The sequence below is a fragment of the Aspergillus brunneoviolaceus genome, assembly GCF_003184695.1.
Source record: "Aspergillus brunneoviolaceus CBS 621.78 unplaced genomic scaffold BO95scaffold_1, whole genome shotgun sequence".
NCBI classification, from domain to species: domain Eukaryota; kingdom Fungi; phylum Ascomycota; class Eurotiomycetes; order Eurotiales; family Aspergillaceae; genus Aspergillus; species Aspergillus brunneoviolaceus.
The window spans coordinates 690,605-700,207 of record NW_020290731.1 but is presented as its reverse complement, the minus strand read 5'-3'; the positions used below and the strand labels follow the sequence as shown (position 1 = coordinate 700,207).

Here is a 9,603-nt window from a genome sequence, read left to right as displayed (position 1 = left end):
AGTTTCCACGAGATAAGACCCTCTGTGTATTTACTCCTACTCTTACAACTCAGGTCAATTGCAAGTAAGCAACAGTACAAAGTAGTAGAATTCCTGGTTGGTAGGATGTTTATCCTCAATTGCGGGCCCAATCCTTGAGACTTGGTTCACCTGCAACAACACTGATACTGATAGGAACCAAGGCGAAGAAGAGAGGGAAATGAGAGAAATATTTACAATGTCAAAGAGAGTCGGTCAGCGAGCGAGGTGGTATCCTTGGAAGAAAGCATATCGCTCACAGAAGCACAAATTGCACAAAAAAACCCACAACATACACGCCCAATTCTTTTATGGATACAGCCCATTCGATATACAAGTTCTAGCACCCGCTCCAAAGTTCACCCCGCGAGATGATCAGAATAAAAATAATCAGAGCGGAAAAATTAAAATCAATGTCGTAGCGGTCGTGAATGGCTCCTGAACCTGGAGCCTTGAGGAATGCACTGAGCACAATGGCAGTCCTGATAAGAAGAGAAAAAGGTGTAAGTAGGTGGAGAAGTATGATCATTGACCATACGCCGGAGGAGCATCTTCATGACTTAAACGATCCCAAAAGGCACTGCAATTGCCACCAGGGGTCAACTTCTCATCGCGCATGCGACGGGCAATTTCCCCAGCGAGTCTTTCGACCAGCGCTTGATCCACCACGCTAGAGGTTGGTTTGGAGTCTGTGAACGGGAGGGCTGTCGCAGGTAAGTTGCGGGTTACACCTGCTTCTTGCTGCTTCTCGCTCTCCCGGCGAGAGGACATGTGAGGATGCATAGAACTCCGAGGAGTGGCATCCACGTCAACGACTGCAGGATGACGAGGAGCCGCAGAGGATGATGATTCGCCGACGTCCCGTAACATTTCAGTGGCGATATTACGCCGTGGCATAGCAGGTCTGGATAGACTGGCACGATGTCGTTCAGGGATCGTTGGAAGATGAAGGTCGCTGCTTGGCGAAAGTGGGGGCGTCACTGGATCATCGGTCTGCTCGTTCACCACAGGTAGAGGAGCTGAGTAAACCGATGCGGCGCTCGTAGTCTCCGTATAGGTACTCTCACCACTTACGCTGACGGCGTCATCTGTCGTCTTGGGGCGACGCAAATCAACGACGCGCTTCTTCCGCTTTCTCGCGTTGGATTTCGAATGACGTCCTGAACCCAGGTTCAACCCGTAGCTGCTGAAAGTGTGCGTGTTCACAGAAGACCTGCTTTGCGCAGATACCATGCTGGCCGTGTCCTGGAAGGAGGAGGACAGGCCCCCAATCTGCGAATGGGTCCTAGAGAGGACTGAGCTAAGAGGTGACGTCACGCCTCCAGAAAGATCGCCCGAGTCGGAAGGTGAAGTCCACGCGCGATATACAACTTCCTGAATAGATGGAGTGAAAAGCGATAGCGTCCGCTGGGAATCCGTGAGTGCAGCGAGTCGGAGAAGGTTCTTTTGGGAGAAGAGAGAGTGGGTCTCAACGGTGGAATCGAGAGAGAGAGAGGCGATTTCCGATTCATCCAAAGCGTTTCCGGACGCATCGACCGGGTCTTGTGGCGGGCTTGCCAAGGGATCTTGACCTGGTCCTTCGCCTGCAGTGTCCGCAGCTTCATTCTGAAGATCTTCACCAGCGCGATATTCCGGAACCCAAAGTCGAAGGGATAGGCGGTGGATGATAGCGGGCAATTCGTCCATGAACAGAATCCGAAGCTGTGCCTCTATCTCTCTTTGCAAGAAGTCGCGCACAAAGGGAATGGAATCGAAGGTTGAGGAGACTTTGAGAGATTCGAGTGGATCATTGCGGAAGACAACAGTGATTCCTTTTTGCTTGGAGAACACTAATATGACGAAGCCGGAGAGTTTGAAATCGGAGAGAGTGATTTGCAAAGGTATGGTGAGAGGAGTTCTGTAATGCAGCGAGTGAAGATGTTAACAATAAATCTTGAGGGTGCGCGATAGGGTTCGCCTGTAGGAGTCACACTCACGCTGCGGCGACGGGCATGGGAGTCGCGAACGACGGTCGGGTGAGAAGATAGGTGTTGAGTGGATTCGCCTGCACTCGCGTCTTGAGGGTGAGAAAGGCGTCTCCAGTGTATGACATCTTGAAAATGCCCCGAAATCGATCCTCCGCCAGATCGCCAATTTCCAGAATCTCTAGTTCGGGCGGGATGGAACCGAGATTCAATTCAGTCACAATGATATCGTCCACGATGATGGGCGGCTTGGGAGATTTATTCAATGCGGCAGTCAACAGATCTTGGGCACGAGTATAGAAACTCGCGTCCGCCATAAGCGGCGACCAGTTGAAGTTGAACGCCATCGTCGCTCATCGAAAGGATGGAGTCACTTTTTTTTTATTGATTCGAACGTGCCGACATGGGGAAGGAATACTGAGAGACGGGACTCAGACAAGGTAAAGAAGTTTAGAAGAGCCTATTTATTGGCCCATTACAAGGAGGAGAGCGACAAGAGGTCGGGGTAAGGAGGGGAAGGAGCAGAGTGATGGAGAAGGGGGAGGAAGTATTGGTGGTGGTGGAGGAGGAAATAGGTCGATGCGCCGATAAGCCGACCGTGAATGGGGAGGAGACTGAATAAAAATGGATGGGCGGATTGAAAGGAAAAAAAGACGAGCGGCGAACATTTCCCGAGGGTTTGCTGGCTCAATCCGGTAATCCTGCGGCGCTCGCGTGATCGACGCGACGGACCTTTGTAGCTCTTGTTATAGCTTCCCCTTCTACCTAAAGGGGTCCCAAAATCATTTCAAATATAAAAATCATATTGATATTACATCCCTGGAAGGGTTTGACCTGATGCGGCCCAGCAGCAGTGTTTGCGACCGCAGCGCTGTGTGGTGTCTTGTGTCTATAAAGAAGCAAGAGAAAAAAAAAAGCTCAGCAGCCAAAAGGGGAAGAGATAACGTCACTAGGCTCAGCTGTCGGCTTTTAGTTTCTTTCTTCCGTTCCGCTCCGAAGACTCAATTGTTATGTTCAATGGGGATTTATGAACAAATGAATCCTGATGACTCTTCTTCTAATTACTGGATGATGGAGTTAACAAACTAACTTGCCTATCTGCTGACCTCTTCCTCCTTCCATCCGTGCATCCTTTGCATTAAACCATCCTTATTCCCGCTTCTCCTGACTGGATCTTCACATTCCAAATGAAAGGCCCGTGCTGGGAAACAGAGTGGGAATTTTTCCTCATTCCCGGTCCACCCGTCCCTGTGAAACTCCCGGCTAGCCCGTGTCAATGCTATTTACAGAGTACGGGTGTAGATTCATTGATATCCTTAACTAGTTACTGTCTCAAAACACAGTACTGAACATGCCCCGCCACCTTACATTGCCCGAAAAGGAACCTTCAGACTATGGTGCTTCAGATCCAGTTCAAGGTTTGTATGGAGGTTGCCCGACGGGTTCTAATTCCTGCCCGCTGGCTTACATGCTGAGGTAGGCAACATTCGCAGTCTGACCTGCAATTCAGCCTGCCCTTTTTCTTGCTAGACAATAAACATGGTGTACTCCGCAGTTGCTCTTGAGATCAAGCCCATAGACAGTTTTGTTGTTTCATGCAGCAAATAGTTCTTGTATATATTATCACACAGAAAGAACTATAGACGCAATAATATATGTCTTGTACTAAAAGATTCCATCATCGACAAGCACGAATTGCAACCCTTTTCTCTATCTACACTTTCGAAATGACCGCTCTCCTTTCTCTGCTCGTAACCCCTTATATTCATTTCCTATGTACCTCCTTTCGTACCTTCTCCAGGGAGTATGAGACTATGAATGCCAGGTCCGCTTATATAATCCGCTGTTTTTCCTTCTCCTCAGCAACGACTGGCACTAAGCCTAAAACGGGAAGAGAACAATAAGCTACCTCCGCGGTATGCCAGTGCCGCTGCAGCTGTCTCTTTCGCATCAACGCAATCGATAACCTCCCAGCGTCCCCTCACATTAGCGGGCAGCTAGCCCACCGACCATCATCGAAAGTCTCCTCCTACTAGTGAAGCACACTGAAGCCGCCATGTTTCCGCCTCCCTCCCCGGTCGCTGCGACCGGTGACCAACAGCAATGGATGCCCCGAGTGGCAACCAGAACCCGCACCGTCGCTCAGAGAAAAGTGTACGGAAAGAGGAGGGCAGATGCCCCGAGGGCTGTGCTCGATCAGCGAAGCCCCGCCAAGGCTCCGGAGTGGCTGGACCCCAAGCAGCACGAGAAAGAGAGCGGCGAGGATGCGGTGGAGGGTGTGCGGGTGAAACTAGCGGAGGTGGCGATCGAGGAGAAGAGCACGCTTATGGATCTGACGAGGAAGGGGAAAGCTGAAAAGACGAGGAAGAAGACCTCAGAGGACAGACCTGAGGTCGTGCAGTCAGTTGAAGAGAAGGAGGTGAAGCCTACATCTGCTGGGGATTGGTCCGGCCGAACTTCGAAACCACAAGATGAGCCGGAAACCGCGCAAGTCCAATCGAAGGGCACCGGCACACCGGAGAAAAATACCCGACAAACAGCGAAGCCACGGTACGACATGATGGTGGAAGTCCGAGTCAGTCATAAGATCCCGGCAGAGCGAACCCTACGACGGAACAAGACGTGCGAAGTTCCCGCAGAATCTGGGACGAGGGCATCACGAAGGAACAAGGACAAGCCAGTGGCTCGGGTGTCAACTGGCTGTGTTACGGATGAGAAGGCCAATGAATATGTTCGCCCGATCTTGAATGAAGCGCTGTCCGCGGCTGCGGCGCAGAGTGTCCAGAAGTTTGCCTCGTGGGCTGGCCGGGCGGGGAACCTGTTAGAGGTGGTCAAGATTGCTGAAGGGTCATATGGAGAGGTCTACAAGCTTCGATTACGGGAGGAGGTGTGCAAGAAGGAGATGTCCAGGTCCAAGCTCGCCCGCCTGAAGGCCTATGGCGACGGAGTCTTCAAGGTTGTGCCTCTGCGGGCTCAGAGTGGGCCAGGCTCGAAGAAATTTACCAGCATTGACGAGATCGTGTCCGAAGTCAAGATGCTCAAGTATCTGGATCCGATCCCCGGATTCGCTCGCTTTAGAGAAATCCACGTGGTTCAGGGCCGGTTCCCCGATTCGTTCCAGAGAGCCTGGGACCACTACAAGAATACCAAGGATGACTGCTGGAATCCGAACCCATCCAGTAAAAGGGCCTATCCCGACTTGCAGTTGTGGGCCATTGTGGAAATGGATGATGCTGGCTGCGAACTGGAGAAGTTCGCGTGGACTTCTATCTTCCAGATTTACGATATCTTCTGGGGAGTGGCAATGGCGCTTGCTCGGGCGGAGGAATACGCATTGTTCGAGGTAAGCCTTTGATCTTCTGCCAGCTACAATCAAGTCTGACATCCAATAGCACCGCGACCTACATCTAGGCAACGTCTGTATTCGAAGTACTCGGCCAGGGGGGTGCATGGATCCACCCACAAACAAGGAGATCATGGATCAGGCGTACAAAAGCGGCTTCGGACTCAGCTCCCTCGAGACGACCATCATCGACTATTCTTTGTCTCGCGCACAATTGCACCTCAGCGAGGCGGCCGAGAAATATGAGATCGCCTCGTCAGATCTCGACAAGAAACAAATCTTCGATGCAATCGGACGGGATGAAGATGAGATCATGCTCAGAAACACATACCGATAGTGAGTAGCACCGGAACAATCTCGCACGCCGGCATCACAAGTGCACGATTAGTTGACTATCTTGACCTTCAGCATGCGCGCCCAGCTCTATCACGGTGATCCCCTCAAGTCCGAAAAATGCCCCGACATCACGGGTATCTGGGCCGAGTACGCCCCTCGAACCAACCTCGTCTGGCTTCTCTTTCTCCTCCAGTCCCTCCTCAAGAACAGAAAACCCGAGATCCCCTCGCTCCCAGCACCCCGTCAACCCCTGGCCCCATGCTCACCCAACAAAGGCCTCAAACCGACCGCCACATCCAAGAAGAACACCTTAAAACCACAAATGCCGTCGACGGTGACCCCTGTTCACGCTGATAGTGTCTCAGACCTGAAACAGACGCTCGAGAAGAGACTGACCGCCGTGCTGGAGCTGCTCGACCTCGAACACGGACATGAAGACATGTGCTGTGCTGCGGATCTGGTCGCCTACGCGATTGACTCGCAGTGGCTGGATGAGCAGGACTTTTTCTGATTTCTGGTTTTGCTTCTTCATTGTTCCGCTTTGCGAGGGCGCCGGAGGTTTTCTTTTTACGGTTTTGTTTCCTTCTGCATAATAACATATAGATGGCGGGGGCGTTACGAGCGGCATCAGTTCTTTGGGTTAGAATATACCACTTGGCATCGCTGAACCAATCATGCGGTTTGGATGGAATTATAAGTATGAGACGTGAGATCTAAAAGGGTCAAGGCTTGGCTTTGCAGGATTGAGTAACTGGATCTAGCTGTTTTGGTCGCGCGTAGGAAGTAACAATGCGTTGATTAGAGCACGCTCCTAATCTGCTGGTCAAGTTGAGGTTCTTTGCCACATACTCTGTTGCGACTCTTGACCGGCGAATACCCGTAGGGCGCACAAGTCATGTTGTACTTATAAGACCATTGGTAATAGCTAACTCTCGATTTATACTTAAGCTTTGTAGATTTGAAGATCTGAACTCATATATCTATCTATCCTATACTCTACATCTATCTACTCTATCACGGGAACCAAGTCCTACCGTACAGTATGTTCCCCTTTCCGGTTGTACGCCGCCATGATATCCCCGACCATCTACAATTTTCCATAGATCTTAACCCTCTCGTCGACAGGCGTCTGCTCTTTCGGCTCCGGCGCTCCCTCGGGGCTGCCAAATACCAACTGTGCACTCAGCTTCCACTCCTTAGGCACATTCCACGCCTCCGCCACCGGGGCATCGATCAGGGGATTATAGTGCTGCAGGTTGGCGCCGAACCCCAGAGCCTCTAGACCAGTCCACACTAGACGAAGGCACCGAAAGTCAGCCGGCCGGCCCATCGACCCACGAGCTACCCTTTGCTGCCGCAACAGCAGCGCACAGGGAATAAGAAGAGAGGGTGTCAAAGCAGGAAAAGGAGAACACAGGAAAAAGAAACCTACAGAAATACTGATGCATAGCATTCGAATGTTGGGCCCATGGTTCAAACTGGTCTTTGTAGAGCGCAAACTTCTCGGAAAATGGCTTGATGTGCGCCGGATCTTCGTAGAAGAGGACCTATCCAACAGAAAAAAAAAAGTCAGGGACCCCCTCTCACTTCAGCTCACATCCAAACCAAGAGCAGATACAGAGGGCGAGAGATGGGAGCGGGAAGGTGGGAACAGGAACTTGGACTCACCGTCCCAACCGCAGCTTTGAACCCCTCCAGCTTGGGCAAGGTTTGATTCTTCCACACCTGCTCGGGCACCGCGCCCGTCTTGACCAGGTTCTGGAAGACGCCGATCACGAGGTCCCACAGCCGCTCGTGCTCCTTGTGCAGGACGACGACCAGGCGGGTGGATTGCGTGTTGAAGGCACTCGGGACGTGCAGGATGGCTTGCTGCACGAGCTCCTCGATCTGGGCGTCGGGGACGGAGTGGTTGCGGCCCAGTTGGTAGATCGTGCGGCGGTTCTGGGCAAGAGAGATGAGGGATTGTGCGCTGGGAGTCTTAGCTGGGGCAGAGGAAGAGGACGAGGACAGTCGGATTGTAGTTGCTGGAGTCAACAAGGAGTTGGTGGTAGCGGTGCGGGGGAGGGTGAAGCGCACTGCGGGGGTGCAGCGGCGGAGGAGGAGTCGGGGCGTAACCATTGTGTGGTATATGCACAGGTCTTCGACTGATGGACTAGAATGCTAGGGTCAGTTTGCGCTCTCCTCTTGTTTGGGAATGTGGTGCCGTTCTTATAGTTGTGCCGTATTTACAGTATGCGGATTGCGGAGTCGAGCTCCGACGGGATCTCGTATTCGCGCGGAATTGCGGAGATAGGCTTATTAATAGCGTCATTTGTTCAGGTACGAAATTACCAATGAATGGCATGGCCCCTGGGGTTCTGGGCCGATTGGGTAAGGCTGATTCAGGATGACAATATGGAGCTCGTGTCGGGGGAGGGGGTTTATCATGTCTGATAATCTGTACAAGTAAGTCTGCGATTGCATTTTCTCGATGAAGCTCGTGGGCCATCGTTGTTGAAGTCCATTGTTTTCGGATGCAGGATGACATCATTGTCTGCAACTCCTATACCTTTGTACTCATTCATACTCAACGCCGTGAGGTCTTTATGATTATTCGACAATCCTCTTCCCTTATATGCTTCGTAAAGTATGTCTGTTGGAGTAACTTCCGCAGGTAATCCATTAGTATCCATGATCATGGATCCATGATGGATGCAAGCCTGCCTTTCCTATTTCGGACAGCTCGCTTTTTGGCCAGGGAGCTTTGTATGGCTCCTTCCCAACCTTTTGGCAGCTCACAACAACCACAGTGAATGATAATCTGCTCAAAGGAATCCAAGTGCTCTCTCCCTCTGTCTGGTGAGTTTAGTGAAGCCATCTGGATAACTCCATCGCATTCTTACTGATCTCAATTATGTCGCTCATTTTTAGGACTACGAAGTCACCCTTTCTCCTCTTCTTCTTCATTCTAACTACAATTCTCTTTAACATCAGCCCCGTGTGCCTGGCCTCGAAGGAGGCAGCACGAGATGTACTCTACGGAGCAGTCATCACTCATTGTGCGGTTCCCGGCACCGTGGCCCTCACCTTCGATGACGGACCAGGCATCTACACTCCGCAACTCCTCGACCTCCTCAGCGAGTACGGTGCGCGCTCCACCTTCTTTGTCAATGGCTACCAGCTCTCCAACCACCACGACATCCTGGTCCGGACCCTGAACGAAGGACACCAGATTGGTTCTCACACGTAAGCGAGAAACCTTGTCTCCTTCCCTTTGCGCATCACCAAGAAATACCGAGAAAGCAAAGACTGAACACGAGACGTAAACTCAGGTACGATCACGCTCGTCTGTCCGCTTTACCATACGGCGAGGTTGTCGAACAAATGCGCCGGCTGGAAGCAGCATTATACGACACTCTCGGCGTGGTTCCGATGTACATGAGACCGCCCTATCTCGCCATCAATGGAGAAGTCCTCGCCGCGATGGGCGAACTGGGATACCATGTGATCAGCACAAGCGTGGATACCAAGGACTATGCGCACGACCATCCGGACTTGATCCCGAGGAGCTTCACGAGATTCCTGGAGGGTCTGAATGCTGGGGGTTCGGTGGTTTTGGCCCACGACACCCATGAGCAGACCGTGGCAACGTTGACACGGGCGATGCTGGATGAGATCGTGGCCAGGGGGCTAGTTCGTAAGTCACATATAAGTCTTGTTAGTGCTTTTCTTTGCTTTGCTTTGCTGCAGCAAATGCTAATGTCACGGGTGCTGGTTCTAGCTGTCCCGGTGGGAGAATGCTTGGGAGACCCGGAGTATAATTGGTATCGTTAATGCCACGAGCAGATCAAGGCAGTCTGTGGACGCCCACTTGGCTGCATTTCTTTACTTAGTTCTGTTCTGTAATGTATATTTTAGTCTTCATGCTGTTTTCGGTATTTGGTTCCATAATAAGGTACATCA

At 51.6% G+C, this 9,603-nt stretch overlaps 5 protein-coding genes across 5 annotated transcripts; 3 read left to right on the top strand and 2 right to left on the bottom strand.

Moving 5' to 3' along the window:
• Window positions 1-53: 53 nt before the first annotated feature.
• BO95DRAFT_6368 (uncharacterized protein) lies at window positions 54-501 on the top strand. Its single transcript, XM_025592107.1, has one exon. It carries the CDS (start codon window positions 200-202, stop codon window positions 458-460), a length of 261 nt encoding a protein of 86 aa, XP_025448090.1. The 5' UTR covers window positions 54-199; the 3' UTR covers window positions 461-501.
• Window positions 502-543: 42 nt separating this feature from the next.
• Window positions 544-2,364, bottom strand: BO95DRAFT_402703 (MDM34 family protein; the record flags this gene model as incomplete). Its single annotated transcript, XM_025583898.1, has 2 exons — window positions 1,995-2,364; window positions 544-1,915 (listed from the first exon to the last, which is right to left on the bottom strand). The coding sequence occupies exons 1-2, from the start codon at window positions 2,327-2,329 to the stop codon at window positions 544-546; spliced, it is 1,707 nt and encodes a 568-aa protein (XP_025448089.1). The 5' UTR covers window positions 2,330-2,364.
• A 1,447-nt stretch (window positions 2,365-3,811) lies between these two features.
• On the top strand, window positions 3,812-6,548 carry BO95DRAFT_437731 (uncharacterized protein). The gene is made up of 3 exons (XM_025585348.1): window positions 3,812-5,325; window positions 5,375-5,661; window positions 5,734-6,548. The coding sequence occupies exons 1-3, from the start codon at window positions 4,039-4,041 to the stop codon at window positions 6,170-6,172; spliced, it is 2,013 nt and encodes a 670-aa protein (XP_025448088.1). The 5' UTR covers window positions 3,812-4,038; the 3' UTR covers window positions 6,173-6,548.
• Window positions 6,549-6,650: 102 nt separating this feature from the next.
• Window positions 6,651-7,891, bottom strand: BO95DRAFT_437730 (Nitroreductase). Its single transcript, XM_025585347.1, has 3 exons — window positions 7,330-7,891; window positions 7,094-7,208; window positions 6,651-6,954 (listed from the first exon to the last, which is right to left on the bottom strand). Exons 1-3 carry the CDS (start codon window positions 7,777-7,779, stop codon window positions 6,749-6,751), a joined length of 771 nt encoding a protein of 256 aa, XP_025448087.1. The 5' UTR covers window positions 7,780-7,891; the 3' UTR covers window positions 6,651-6,748.
• A 663-nt stretch (window positions 7,892-8,554) lies between these two features.
• BO95DRAFT_350087 (chitin deacetylase) lies at window positions 8,555-9,474 on the top strand (the record flags this gene model as incomplete). Its single annotated transcript, XM_025582025.1, has 3 exons — window positions 8,555-8,886; window positions 8,973-9,337; window positions 9,422-9,474. 3 exons carry the CDS (start codon window positions 8,555-8,557, stop codon window positions 9,472-9,474), a joined length of 750 nt encoding a protein of 249 aa, XP_025448086.1.
• Between the last annotated feature and the right edge of the window lie 129 nt (window positions 9,475-9,603).

Excerpts from the sequence above, each read along its gene's own strand:
- BO95DRAFT_6368 (XM_025592107.1), top strand. The coding sequence starts at position 200 with ATGAGAGAAATATTTACAATGTCAAAGAGAGTCGGTCAGCGAGCGAGG.
- BO95DRAFT_437731 (XM_025585348.1), top strand. The coding sequence starts at position 4,039 with ATGTTTCCGCCTCCCTCCCCGGTCGCTGCGACCGGTGACCAACAGCAA. Across the intron at positions 5,326-5,374 it reads AGGAATACGCATTGTTCGAG|CACCGCGACCTACATCTAGG; the intron begins GTAAGCCTTTGA and ends GACATCCAATAG. Across the intron at positions 5,662-5,733 it reads CTCAGAAACACATACCGATA|CATGCGCGCCCAGCTCTATC; the intron begins GTGAGTAGCACC and ends CTTGACCTTCAG.
- BO95DRAFT_437730 (XM_025585347.1), bottom strand. The coding sequence starts at position 7,779 with ATGGTTACGCCCCGACTCCTCCTCCGCCGCTGCACCCCCGCAGTGCGC. Across the intron at positions 7,209-7,329 it reads TCAAAGCTGCGGTTGGGACG|GTCCTCTTCTACGAAGATCC; the intron begins GTGAGTCCAAGT and ends TCTGTTGGATAG. Across the intron at positions 6,955-7,093 it reads TGCTATGCATCAGTATTTCT|TGTGGACTGGTCTAGAGGCT; the intron begins GTAGGTTTCTTT and ends GCCTTCGTCTAG.